General features: G+C 36.2%; 1 protein-coding gene and 3 non-coding genes across 4 annotated transcripts; 1 reads left to right on the top strand and 3 right to left on the bottom strand.

Moving 5' to 3' along the window:
• Positions 1-389: 389 nt before the first annotated feature.
• LOC110898825 (probable sugar phosphate/phosphate translocator At5g05820) lies at positions 390-5,623 on the top strand. Its single transcript, XM_022145670.2, has 4 exons — positions 390-1,104; positions 2,299-2,402; positions 4,557-4,785; positions 5,326-5,623. The coding sequence occupies exons 1-4, from the start codon at positions 658-660 to the stop codon at positions 5,470-5,472; spliced, it is 927 nt and encodes a 308-aa protein (XP_022001362.1). The 5' UTR covers positions 390-657; the 3' UTR covers positions 5,473-5,623.
• Positions 5,624-6,786: 1,163 nt separating this feature from the next.
• On the bottom strand, positions 6,787-6,999 carry LOC118486230. Its single transcript, XR_004878083.1, has one exon. It is a non-coding gene; the product is annotated as a small nucleolar RNA U3 (small nucleolar RNA).
• Positions 7,000-8,499: 1,500 nt separating this feature from the next.
• Positions 8,500-8,711, bottom strand: LOC118486229. The gene has a single exon (XR_004878082.1). It is a non-coding gene; the product is annotated as a small nucleolar RNA U3 (small nucleolar RNA).
• A 1,592-nt stretch (positions 8,712-10,303) lies between these two features.
• Positions 10,304-10,519, bottom strand: LOC118486232. Its single transcript, XR_004878085.1, has one exon. It is a non-coding gene; the product is annotated as a small nucleolar RNA U3 (small nucleolar RNA).
• Positions 10,520-13,915: the final 3,396 nt, after the last annotated feature.

Genomic DNA, 13,915 nt, shown 5'->3' with positions numbered 1-13,915 from the left:
CAAGGTATGAACTTTGAACAAAAGTAAAATATAAATACTTTAAAAACCCTCAAACAATCTTAGTAAAACATAAATACTCTGAAAACCCTCAAACAATCTTTTATAAATTAGGGGGCAAGCTAACATATAAAATACATTTAACGTACAAAGTGTACAACAGCTGAAAATTACGTAAAGAAATTAAAGCTACACATAAAGGAAATAACAAATTGAGATTACATACGAAGGAAATCAAAATAACACAACTTATATTATCATTTACACTTTGTAATATAGATGCATTCAATTTGTTATATCTTTATCCAAGTTCATAAAGATAAAAACATTAATAAAGTTAGTGGTTTGATACTTTGATTAGCTAAAGTTAACAACAATGGAAATTCATCTTTCTCTGCAAATTCTCCCTCTTTCTTACCGTTACCAAGTCAACCTCGCGCCTTCTTCAACCCAACCCAACCCTTCCCTTCCCTTCTCTCTCATCACTCAATATTGACTTTTAATCCCTCCTCAGATCCACCCAAAACCCTCACCAAACACCCTCAGATCTCCTTCATCTCTTTCAATCTCCAAAATCCCATGTAAACCCACCAATCTTTTCCAAAACCCACCAAAACCCACAAACAATTTCCCCCAATTTTGTTCTTTTCCCCCAATTTCATGAAAGGAGCCACTAACACTAAGTGGGTCACCATTGGTCTTGTCTCTTCATGGTATGCATCCAACATTGGGGTCTTGTTGCTCAACAAGTTCTTGTTGAGTAACTATGGGTTCAAATACCCAATCTTTCTTACCATGTGTCATATGACTGCTTGTTCTTTGCTTAGTTATGTTGCCATTGTCTGGTTCAAAACGGTGCCGTTGCAGACTGTTAGGTCTAGGGTTCAGTTTTTGAAGATCTGTGGGTTGAGTTTGGTGTTTTGTGCATCGGTTGTTAGTGGGAATGTGTCGTTGAGGTATCTTCCGGTGTCGTTTACGCAGGCGGTGGGTGCGACAACGCCGTTTTTTACCGCGGTTTTTGCGTATGTTATGACTATGAAGAAGGAGGCTTGGTTGGTTTATTTGACTCTTGTGCCTGTGGTTACTGGTGTTGTTATTGCTAGTGGGGTAAAAATTTCTAATCTTTAATTCTTTAATGGGGTTAAAGTTTTGTTTTTTTGTGATTCTTGAAAGTTGGTTTGTGAATATGAACGGTAAAAGTTAGATGATTAGCTTAGGTGATCTGAGATTGTTTTTCCAAAATGATTATGTGTTTATATGTGAGTGAAATATGGTGTTTTTGAACATAGTAGTCGAATGAATCCTGATGAGAGCGGGTTGTTTCTGATGGACGACTATTGTGAGCGGTTGTTGTGAGTGGTGGAGATTAGGGTTTCGGAGTTTCTGCTAGTGAGAGCATGTTGTTTTTGCTAGGTGGTGCTAACTAGGGTTTCTAGGGGCTATTGTGGGCAGCGGTTTAGAAGTCTTTTAACGAGGTGCAGCCTGTGATGGCAGCTAGGGTTTTCAAGAAACTTGGCTATTTTACCAAGATAAGATATAAATTGTATTTTGTATTTTGATTGTGTAAGGTATAAGGTCTCTTTATATAGACAATAGTATTAAGCTTGAATACCTTCTAGATATGATACGTGATTTTAACGTTATTTTACTAATTTCGTTAAAATAACGTTAAAAGAGGGGGATGGTTAATCATGCATCATGTGGTGGCATCGATAGCCGAAAGACACGGTAGTACATGCATTAATCGGCCTTTGTCTTAATTGCTGAGTGTTATGTGCCTTATGTCCAAGGCTTGATGCAAAACTACTATCGGGCCGGGGGTCTCACTGGAAGCAGCCTCTCTATTCCTACGGGGTAGAGCCGTAGAGGTAAGGCTGTCTACATCTTACCCTCCTTAGACCCTACCTTAGCTGTGCGCCTGTGCTATTGGTGGGATTTACTGAGTATGATGATGTTATATAAAGTAATCTAAAACAGCTACACGTGTGCTTTGCTTGCACCTAGGCGACAACTCACCCTTTGCGCGTATACATTAAGGGGGGGGGGTAATATGTCTTCTTGAGCCCTAAAGAATCAAGTAATCATAATCAGACCTAGGTTAGTCAAAAACTAGAAACTGATTGTTATTACTTCCATAATGTACATTCAAACATCCACTTAGTAGGTAGGCTTACTGGATTATTTTCACATAATTAGCATTCGTTTCATGATTCCATGTAACCGCAACTTTGGATTGATTATATCGTATTTCATGATTTGTGACTATTCTTCTTCTTCTTCTTCTTCATGGCGTTGCTTCAGGGTGAACCAAGTTTCCATTTATTTGGTTTTATTATGTGTCTTGGGGCTACAGCTGCAAGGGCATTAAAATCAGTTCTTCAAGGGATTTTGCTATCCTCCGAAGGGTAATCTCCGTTCTTAACCGATTATTCGATTACTATGACTTGATGTTACGTTAATCATATCTTGCTTCTGATTTGAGCAAACTGCACAAAATCGAAACGCAACTTTTCACTTTTCCTGATTTTAGCAACCAACTTTAAAGAGTAAAGTACACGCATGGTCCTTGTGGTTTGTCAAAATTTTGGATTTGGTCCCTAGCTTTCCGAAAGTACACGGATGGTCCCTGTGGTTTGCACTTTGTAATGCATTCCATTTAGTCCCGACCAACAAATAGAAAGGTTTTAGCATGTCCAAGTTAGGGACTAAATGCGTTACAAAGTGCAAACCACAGGGACCATCCATGTACTTTTGGAAAAAGTTTGGGACTATATGCATTACAAAATGCAAACCACAGGGACCACATGTGTACTTTTGGAAAGCTACAAATCCAAAATTTTGGTAAACTACAGGGACAATCCGTGTACTTTACTCAACTTCAAATTACGCGCAACAATACATAGAAGTATAGAACTAAATTACAATGTATTACTGATTTTAGCAACTGAGATCGTTTAAACTACTTTTACCAGTCAATTGGTGCCATGGCACCTGCCACATCAGATGCCACAAAGGCAAAAATTGCTTATGTGATAAAAAAAATAAAGATAAGTTTTTGTACAAGTTTAAAATATGATCTCCATTAATATTTATTATACTTAAAAATAACTATTAAATGTCACATCATATGCAACATGGCATCTACATACAAATAAAAATGAAAAGAAAAAGAAGATGCCACATAAGAAATTTGTTATAGATAGGCGGAAAAATTGACCCGCTACTTGGTTGCTAAAATCGGTAACAAATGTAAGTTGTTTCTTATTTTGCACCGAATTTTAAAATTAAATGCTAAAATTAGGAATAGGTGTATAGTTAGTTTTTATTTCGTACCAGCTGCAATAAAACTAATTTTAAAGGTTAAAATTAAATTACTTATTTCATAATAGAGAAAAATGCTCGGATAGTCCCTGTGGTTTGCCCATTTTTCACCTTTAGTCCCTAACTTTCTAAAATTACACCTATGGTCCCTAAGTTTTTGAATTTCGTTCCCGGATAGTCCCTGGCATGGATGGGGGTTAGTTTTTGGTGTTAGGTGCGTATGAAATGACAAAAATACCCTTACTGTCAAATTAATAACTAAAAAGTTATTAATTTACAGTTTATGTGGGACCCACCACTCACCCTACCCACTTCATCTTCCCCACTCCACACACACACACACTTCGCCATGTGAGACGGTTTCCTACATCTTACATGCACTCTCAAGTGAACCCATAGTCCAATATACAAGAAAGTATCCTTCAAAACACAATAGAGATCATATATTATATGAATGTGCTGTGTGGATTAATCAAGAAACTGAACTTGCCATTATAAAGCGATCCTTTCACTAGTAATATAATAGACAGTGAGATACACCATTATTTAACTCACTCCTAAATTAATTGAACATAGTCACAAAGGAATGATATATCATGTAAATACCTGAGGTAAATCCATGATTAATGTAGCACTGGGAGAGTTCTCAAGAAAGTAGTTTCTGACTGGAGTAGACACTGTAGGTATATGGTCTTATTGCGTCTGGGACACCATATTTATCTTCAAACACTCCAAGTTATCGAATGGGCTAGGTTCAAGTGATGGAGATGGTGGTGGTGGTGTGGAGTGGAGTGGGGAAGATGAAGTGGGTGGTGGGTCCCACATAAATTATAAAATATTAATTATATTTCTTTTAACTTTTTAGTTATTAATTTGACAGTAAGGGTATTTTTGTCATTTCACACGCACCAAACACCAAAAACTTACCCCCATCCACGCCAAGGACTATCCGGGAACGAAATTCAAAAACTTGGGGACTATAGGTGTAATTTTAGAAAGTTAGGGACTAAAGATGAAAAATGGGCAAACCACAGGGACTATCCGAGCATTTTTCTCTTCATAATATGTCTCTAGTTTTTTCACAAAAAATGTCTCTTTTGTTATTTTATTTATTAATTCCTTACAACAACCATAGTTTATTAAATAGTGTCTGATTGATTCTATATATTTAATAGTTACTTTCGTTTGCTTAACAACGTTTAACTAACAACATACCGCATTCATTTATATTATAACAGAGAAAAGCTGAATTCCATGAACCTTTTGCTGTACATGGCACCCGTAGCGGTTGTGATCTTGCTTCCCGCAACGTTAATAATGGAAGATAATGTGGTCGGGATAACCATCGCTCTTGCCCGAAAAGACGTCAATATCGTTTGGTACCTTCTCTTCAATTCCGTTGTAGCATATCTTGTCAATTTGACAAATTTCTTGGTTACCAAACACACGAGCGCGTTAACTCTCCAGGTATTCCCACATGTTTTTAAATACGTTTCGTTTCATATTAATGCTAAGATCCGTTTTTTTTTTTTTGTACATGTTAGTCGTTAGGGGTGTGCGCGGTTCGGTTTGGTTATTAGCTTTAACCGAAACCGTAACCAAAGTCATCGGTTAATCAGTTCGGTTTATTTGGTTAATTTGTCGGTTTTTGGTTCGGTTCGGTTAATATCCAAACCAAACGTGGGCTAATTTTTTTTTTTTAGAAATACATATAATGGAGGTATAAATACATGAATTGGAGGTTTAAAAAAATAAAATGGAGGTATAAATACATGAAATGGAAGTATAAAACATGAAATACATGATAACGAGGTATAAAAGCTAGAAATATATGAAGATTTAAATGATTCGGTTAACCAATGATACAAAAAAAAAACCTATAACCGAATTTCGGTTAATTCGGTTTCGGTTAATTTCGGTTCGGTTTTAGGTTAACTGTTCGGTTATTGCTCACCCTAGTAACACGTTGTAGTTGTAATCATTTTTTTACGTTGGTGTAAATGCTAGGTTTTGGGAAATGCAAAAGGAGCGGTAGCGGTTGTTATCTCGATTATGATATTTAAGAATCCTGTATCGGTGACGGGAATGTTGGGTTATTTGCTGACGGTGCTGGGGGTGATATTGTACAGTGAAGCCAAGAAAAGGTCGAAATAAACGTCGCGTGTATTATTGTTCAATTTTTTGATTGATGAACATTGATCTCCATTTCTTGTATACCATTATGACTTTACAGTTAATATTGTTGTTGTATACGTACCCTTAAAAAATGTCAATAAACATAAATACGCGCTTATGTTGTTGGTGATTTTGTTAGTTTTAGTTTCTGATATTCCTGTATGTGATGCCAACGTCTGTACGGTGCAACACATTTGTCATTGTGCCAATCTGCTGATATGGGTTGTGTAACGGGTTAAAATTGGATTGTGTCAAAATATGTGTCTTTTAAGTACAGGTCAACATCGATTCAGGTTGAACCATAAAAGTTGTACTACAATAAAACTTCATTTTCAACATATACAAAAACAGAAGATGGGCGGTAATAGTGGTGGCCAATTATTGGCTGAATTGGGCGGTCAAGGTAATAGTGCCAGGCAACTGACACTCCACTACTGGCTTAACAAATTTACACTTTTACCCCACTTTAAAATTACGATTTTGTCATCAGTTTAAAAACATGTTTTTACCCCCACATAAAAATAAATTTACGCTTTTGCTCCCAGCTAAATATTTAAATTTTTCCCTCGGTTCAAAATTACGATTTTGCCCCGTTTAAATTTACACTTTTGCAATTTGTTTTTTCCCCTTAAAATTACGGTCTTGCCATCAGTTCAAAGTTATGTTTTTACCCCCCCCTTAAAAATAAATTAACGCTTTTGCTCCCAGCTAAAATTTTCAATTTTGTGATCGGATCAAAATTAGGATTTTGCCCCGTTTAAATTTACAGATTTGCCCTTAGGTTTTTTCTCACAACTACGTTACGATTTTGCCCTCAACTTAAATTTACATTTTCTCCATCGTTTTTGTTTGTTTTTCTGGTTAAATTACAACTTTGCCCCCAATGTAAAATTACAGTCATGCCGTCAGCTGCCTGGCATTCCCCCATTGGTCCATTTAATTTACGATTTTATCCCTGAAATAAAATTATGATTTCACCCTCAGTTAAAAATTACGTTTTTCCCATCGTTGTAGTTTTTTTTAGCAAAACTATAAAAGTTTTTTGTTTTCATTGGTTAACTCCATTTAATTTTTTCCCGTGTCAAGGAGTTGCCTAACACTCGCTCATTAGTCCTGAAAAATTACAATTTTGTCCTGAGCCGAAAATTACGATCTTATCATCGTTTTAGTTTTTTTCCTAGCAAAATTATAGTAGTGTTTTTTTAATTGATTGAGAATTATTCGGCCATTGCCCCGCAACGCGGGTGGGGCAACTACTAGTATAACAACAAAACGGAACAAAAAAGATTGGTTTGTCTGTCAGATAACCATGTGACCATGCCAAGACCCATCAGATGGGCTGACAACGATCCTCTACCGAGCCATGGTCAAGACCATGAAGCTCCGTTAATCACGCTCTAGTCACACGGTTTTCATTCATCAACCAGACATGGGTTTCTGTCTTCTTAGGAATCAAGAATACAGAGGTACGAGCCTATAGAACAGATCCTGTTCAAGTAAGGTCGTGCTTTTTCAGTTGTAAGTGGTCTATATACACTGCTGCTATTTTCCACTTTGCACCGATGTGGGATGGGTCTAGCTAAACCCATTATAAACATATTCCTCTATATCTTTTTTTTATATTAATAATAATTTCAAAAAACAAAACAGAAAATCATATAAACTGAAATCTCTATTATTTATATGCTATGGTCCGTTTTGATCTTAGCCTTGTTAATGTGTGTCAAAAAAAAAAGGGACTTGTAGCCTGGTGGTATCAAGGTGTGTAGTAAGCTGTTGCCCACCAAATAAAGAGGGTTCTAGTCTTGTGGTGGACGTTGATGTAAAATTTAGGAGTTAAATTAGCAAGTGTGTGAGTTTATCGTTCTAAAAGAAGTTTATATGGTAAATAATACCATCATTAAAACACAATAATTATACACTTGTTTGAATAAAGCTGAAAACAGAACGGGTCAAACAAGTTAAATGTTAAAACAGGTAAAAAGTCATTCGTCATTATTGGAAGCATATAAATCACGTTAGTAAAACGTTAAAATTGTTACTTGTACATACAAGATCATTAGCACAATGTGTGAAAATCAGTTAGGCTTCCAATAAGAACCAAATATGCAGCTTACTTGTGTTCAAATAAAATTGTTACTTTTAACAAACATCTTTGGGTTTTTCCCATCATGGGATACTGATAGCAACATGTTTATTGTAGCTGCAGCCTCGGCGTGATTAGTCCTGAACTTGCTCTCAGAACTGAACAGAAAAAACTTTCACCGGGATCCTTGCTCGAAACTGGTTACCGCCTCCTACAATTATCTAACTAGGAAATCATAAACCAAATATAACTCTTTTGATTTATCACTAATTAATAACTTGCTCAGTTTCTCTCATGAGCTTGAGATAACCCCTCTTGTGCCGGCCCACCTTTGACGCCTTCCGAACCCATTGGCTCGGGTGATCAAAAACCATAACCTATGTAATCAGTTAGGTTAGTTTAGGCCCAGTGAACCTAAAATTAGTTATTAACTAGTTTTTTTTATATAAATAATTAACTTGTTTTATTGTAAAAAAAGGGTAACAAAAGCCTAACTGATTTTCAGAAAGGGGTAGCGGCGCAGCTTGTTGCTCGCTTACCTGCGATACTGATGTAACTCGGCCAGTATTTTATATATAAATTTTAGACTCAAAAAAAAAAAATTGCAAAAGAGACTTTAATTTCTTGTAAGAAAAAAAAGAAAAGGTTAAAAAAGGTGGAATAACTGATCGGTTACTAGTGTATCAGTTATGAACCAGTTACGATTTTGGTTAATAACCGGTTACAGTTATAGTAACCGACATTTGTGTACACCTCTACCGGGTTAAACGCCAGGACATTTAAATGCCCTCTCGTCTGGATACCACAGCTGCATGCGCGATTTGTCCACGCTATTGAGCTTCTCGGTGGTCTTAACAATGCGGTTCCTAAAGCAGTTAATGGACGTTGAAGGATAAGATTTCATCAAAAAAATATGGGTTTGTCTGTCAGACAACCATGTGACCATGCCAAGACCCATTAGATGGGCTGGCAACGATCCTCTACTGAGCCATGGTCAAGACCATGAGTTCTATTAATCACGCTCTAGTCACATGGTCCTGATTCATCAACCAGACATGGGTTTCTGTCTTCTTAGGAATCAAGAATACAGAGGTACGAGCCTATAGAACAGATCCTGTTCAAGTAAGGTCGTGCTTGTTTTTCTGTTTGTGTTCTATATATACTGCCACTCTTTTCTACTTTGCACCTATGTGGGACACTTCAAACTAAACCTTTATGAGCCTGTGCATCTTTTACAAATCCAGTTGCTTTTATATTAATAATAATTTAAAAAACTAAACATTTTTTTTTGTCTATTTTGCTAATATGTTTTTGGATAAATAAAAAAAAAAAACTTATGTTCATTTTAAGAACAGTTTTTCATGATCAACTTATAAAATCACACACTGAAAAATATAACCATTTGGTATCTCTTTCTCATCATTTTTCATAGATTTATTAAATGATTTATGCTCTATTAAAAAATTATACCATTTTCATAGCATAATATTTGATTTTAATCCCAAGTTTATGAATTATGTAATTTTAGTATATAGCCTAAGTTTTGACAGTCACCCTTCCTCTTAAATCTTATATACAACTGCTTCAACTTCATATTTCCCTTAATTAAACTTGAATCTTCATGTTTTTCATAGCTCTTGCAGAACTGTGAGAGCCACAAAAACACGAGACAAAAGAGATACAAAGTTAACTCGATAAAAGGATGATCATCATATATACAGTAAATACCATCATTAAAACCACAACAGGCTCCAAATCCAAGCCATGCCCAAGATGGCGAAAACCGCAACCAACGGTCCCACCCCCAGTGGAATTTCAACTACCTTCCTGCTGTAGTAAACGAAAGATAATATTGGTTAGGTGGCGTTTCATCAAAAAAAGATGGGTAGATAATACTGGTTAAGGCGTTTCATCAAAAAAGGATGGGTTTTGTCTGTCAGACAACCATGTGACCATGGCAAGGACACATCAGATGGGCTCGCAACGATCCTCTACTGAGCCATGGTTAAAGATAAAGACCATGAGCTCTGTTAATCACGCTCTGTTCACATGGTCCTGATTCATCAACCAGACAGATCCTGTTCAAGTAAGGTCGTGCCTCTTCATCTGTAGGTGGTCTTTATATACATATGCTCTTTTACGCTTTGTACCGATGTGGGATGACTGAAATTATACATTGGAATCCCTATAATTGGGCAATAGTATTTGCTTTCTATATAACATCATCATTTGATAAGAATAATTATTATTTACTCAAAAAAAGTATTATAACATGAACCCCGAGATTAAAAGTTCTCCTTTCGCCATTACAGGACGTCTAAACGCCTTTGTTTTGTTTGGACACCACCGCATCTGCAGAAGCAATTTGTCGAGGTGGTTGAGCATCTCGGGTGTTAACAACCTGGTTCCTGAATAGATAATGCTTTTTATGAATGTTGTAGAATTAACGCTAGAGAATGTCGTGATCCATCTTCAGAAATACAAGCTTTATCTGAGATGGATAAATGAATAAGATTTGGTTATCTAACGAAGGATTAACGCGAGAGGATGTTGCAAGAAATCTTCAGACATGCCACGGCTTGATCTGACACGGATACACAAGATTTGAAGGTTTGGTTATCATGCTAAGAACGATTCAAAGCTACAATTCTTATGATCTGTGGGAGTGTGTTGTCAAAGGACATAATGCAAACGATGCGTAACGATGAAAAGAAAGATGCAAAGGACCCATCAGATGGGCTGGCAACGATCCTCTACTGACCCATCAAAATAGGGTACGGGTTAACATGTTCATTGAGCCCGAGAAAAAAAGTGGCTCCGTTAATCACGCTCTAGTCACACGGTACTGATTCGTCCATTAGACATGGGTTTCTGTCTTCTTAGGAATCAAGAACTCAGAGGTACGGGCCTATAAAACAGATCTTGTTCAAGTAAGGTCGTGCTTCTCCATCTGTAGGTGGTCTTTATATACATATGCTCTTTTACACTTTGTACCGATGTGGGATGATTGAAATTAAACACGTTCAGAAATTCATATACACTGGAATCCCTATTATTGTGGTATTTTTCTTTTTTAAAATTTGAGCTTCTCTGTTTTAGCTGTTAAAGTAAAAGGTAAAGAAAGAGTTTGTCTAATTAAGAGCTTAGTTGGATAATAGTATTTGCTTTCTATATAACATCATATAATTATTATTTACTTAAAAAATAAAAAAAAAAAGTATTATAACGTGAACCCCCATATTAAAAGTTCTGCTTCTGCCACTGCAGGGCGTCTAAACGCCTTGTTTCATTTAGACACCGCATCTGCAGAAGCAATTTGTCGAGGCGGTTGAGCATCTCGGTCGTGTTAACAACCTGGTTCCTGAATAGATAATGCTTTTTATGAATGTTGTAGATTAACGCGAGAGAACGCCGCGATCCATCTTCAGAGATACAAGCTTTATCTGAGATGGATGAATGAATGAATAAGATTTGGTTATCTAACGAATGCTGTTAAGAATAATCAATAATATAAAGCTACCAATCGTTGCAATCCATATTGAGTTAGTCGCGCAGGGCCGGCCCAATGCTTATCAAAACCTAGGCTCGGGCCTAGGGCCTCTAAACTTTTAGGGCCTCCATTTAATATAAAAATAATATATAATATATAATTGTTTTGATTCTATAGATCTAATAACTTTGCTAGTGTAGTGGAATTAGTCCTGTCCTAGTCTTGTAAAGACCCTAGCTCGAATCTCATAAGCAAAATATTTTTTTCCTTTTTGGCGCATCCTTCTGGTGACTTTAAACGAAAGACTAATAAGCAATATATTTTTTTTCCTTTTGGCGCATCCTTTTAGTGACACTAAACGAAAGACTGAGATATATTAATCAAATAAAGTTGTGATAGTGTAATTATTTCAAGTATTTTTATCAAATACAAAGCAAATTAAAAAATAAAATGGATTTATATTGTGTAAAAAATAGAAAATAGGGTATTAATGTCTAGGTATCTAAAAACCCGATTTTCTAATACCCGGTCATACCGACACGGTTTGGTTCCCAAAATTGGGTATTAGAAAAACCCGATTTTTGCACCTCTAATGTTAGTCAATAACGAAATTGGGCCTCCACTTTGTAGTTTGCTTAGGGCCTCCGAAAACGTAGGAACGGCTCTGTAGTCGCGTAGTTGGTCAATAAAGTTAGCAAGTCTAGGGGTGCTATTTAGATTTATCGGATTGTTAGTAGTATTTGTTATGGGTCCTTTTTTTACATATCACATAATCCTATCCAGGCATTTTTTTTACACTCTGTTGCTTTTTCATGAACACTCCATGTGGCCTAAGATGAATGTTACTAAACCAGTTTTTGTCATTAAAGTTATTTTGTGAAATAAGTTTATTAACAACCACAAGTCTATAAGATGATGTGACTAAACCATCCAAGTTGTTTCCTTCTTGTTTCTCTAGCGTCTCGTATGATTTATTGTTGAAAATCAGGCTCTTGATCAAACACGAGATTGAAAGAACACCGCTTAACCCTTTTTATCATCAACCAAAAGCACATAACTACAATAACCTAAACCATCTATTTATACATGACCCGTTAGTTAAGAATATATTCGCTAGATTAAGCGTAAATTGGAATAAATGTGGTTTATGGCTATCCGAGTACAATGACTCTTTGGATAAAGGTTAATTAACCAAACATTCTGTTTTGAAGTGATTTTGAAGTATTTAGACCCGTTACGCCTAACTTATACGGACTAGGTTCGTATAACTAGTTATGCGCGTAAAAGCGGGTTCGGAAGGTCGGTTAGGTCTTATGACAAGTCCAAGGTGTCAAAACACATTTTATAACATTATACATTCTGTTTTAAAGTCAGAATGTTAACTACTTTGGTTTAAAAACCGTTTCTTTAGCTTTTAAGATATAACGGGCATAGTTGTCCTTTTTAAAATATAAATACTAGACTTGTCATTTAACCTACCAAATAACATGACCAAGAGGTATAACTTCAAAGGGTTATACCTTATACTAATATGGTCATAATATCAGTTTTAAATAAGTTCTAACGTTGACCAAATGGGTCATAATCGAAAGTTAAAGCAAAAGTCAAACTACTTGACTTTCGATATAGAATTGAGCTCTTATCATGAAATGACGAGTTGGACATGTTTAGACATGTCCTAATATGTTTTATAAAGAGTAAAATGCACGAATAGTCCCTGTGGTTTTGTAAAATAACATCTATAGTCCCCAACTTTTGGAAATTACACCGGTGCTCCCTGTGGTTTGACAATTTATTACTCGGATAGTCCATGGAGTGGATGGAGGTTAGTTTTCTCAGTTAAGTTAAGTTAAGTTAAGTGGACATAAAATGACAAATTTACCCTTAATGAATAATGATAAAAACAAAAAAATTAAATAGAAACTGATTAAGGCCACTCTTTTTATATTATTTTATTTCTAAAACCCCATCACCACACTTCATCTTCAACCTTTATCCACCATCACCCTCCACAATTACCACCACAATCAATCTCCACAACCACCATAACTTCTAATTTAAAGTAGATGATGCCGGACACATATCTAGGGTTTGTGAAATCTGAATCGGATTACATCAAACACATTTATTGATTGTGAACTTTAGGTCGAATTTGTGCTATATAATGGCGACGCCATTGACTGGATTGCAGCACCGGGAGGTAGGCGGTGGTGGTATGGCGGTGATGGCGGCCTGCGGCGGAGGAACGGTGAGCCAGATCGATCCGTCTGGTAGTGGAAAATCGTCTTCTTTTTGTACTTTCATAAAGCGATACGGTCGGAGCTTGATGCGCTGCATCAGTCCGCTATCTATTTTGCTACTAATTCTCATGTGGAAATTGAGCCGCTGCTGAAGTGGTATCACTTTCTTTGGTCGATTTAAAGCATCACTGCAATGCTGTAGATGAGGTTTGTGTGCTAATTGTTTGAAATGGCGGACTGGAGATAAGGTTTGTGTGCTAATTGTGTTGATTGGTGAGGGTTATATTGGGGTGGGTTGGGTTGAAGAAGATAAAGGATGGTGGGGCCTACTTGATTAAATAAATAATAAAAAGTTATATATATATATATATATATTTTTTTAAGTTTAAGTTATTATATTTAATATTAAGGGTAGTTTTGTCATTTCACATCCACTTAACTGAGAAAACTAACCCCCATCCACTCCATGGACTATCCGAGTAACAAACTGTCAAACCATAGGAGCACCGGTGTAATTTCCAAAAGTTGGGGACTATAGGTGTTATTTTACAAAACCACAGGGACTATCCGTGCATTTTACTCTTTTATAAACTGATATGATATCAA

Source organism: Helianthus annuus, chromosome 13, assembly GCF_002127325.2.
Source record: "Helianthus annuus cultivar XRQ/B chromosome 13, HanXRQr2.0-SUNRISE, whole genome shotgun sequence".
NCBI classification, from domain to species: Eukaryota; Viridiplantae; Streptophyta; class Magnoliopsida; order Asterales; family Asteraceae; genus Helianthus; species Helianthus annuus.
This window is presented reverse-complemented; position numbering and strand designations above follow the sequence as displayed.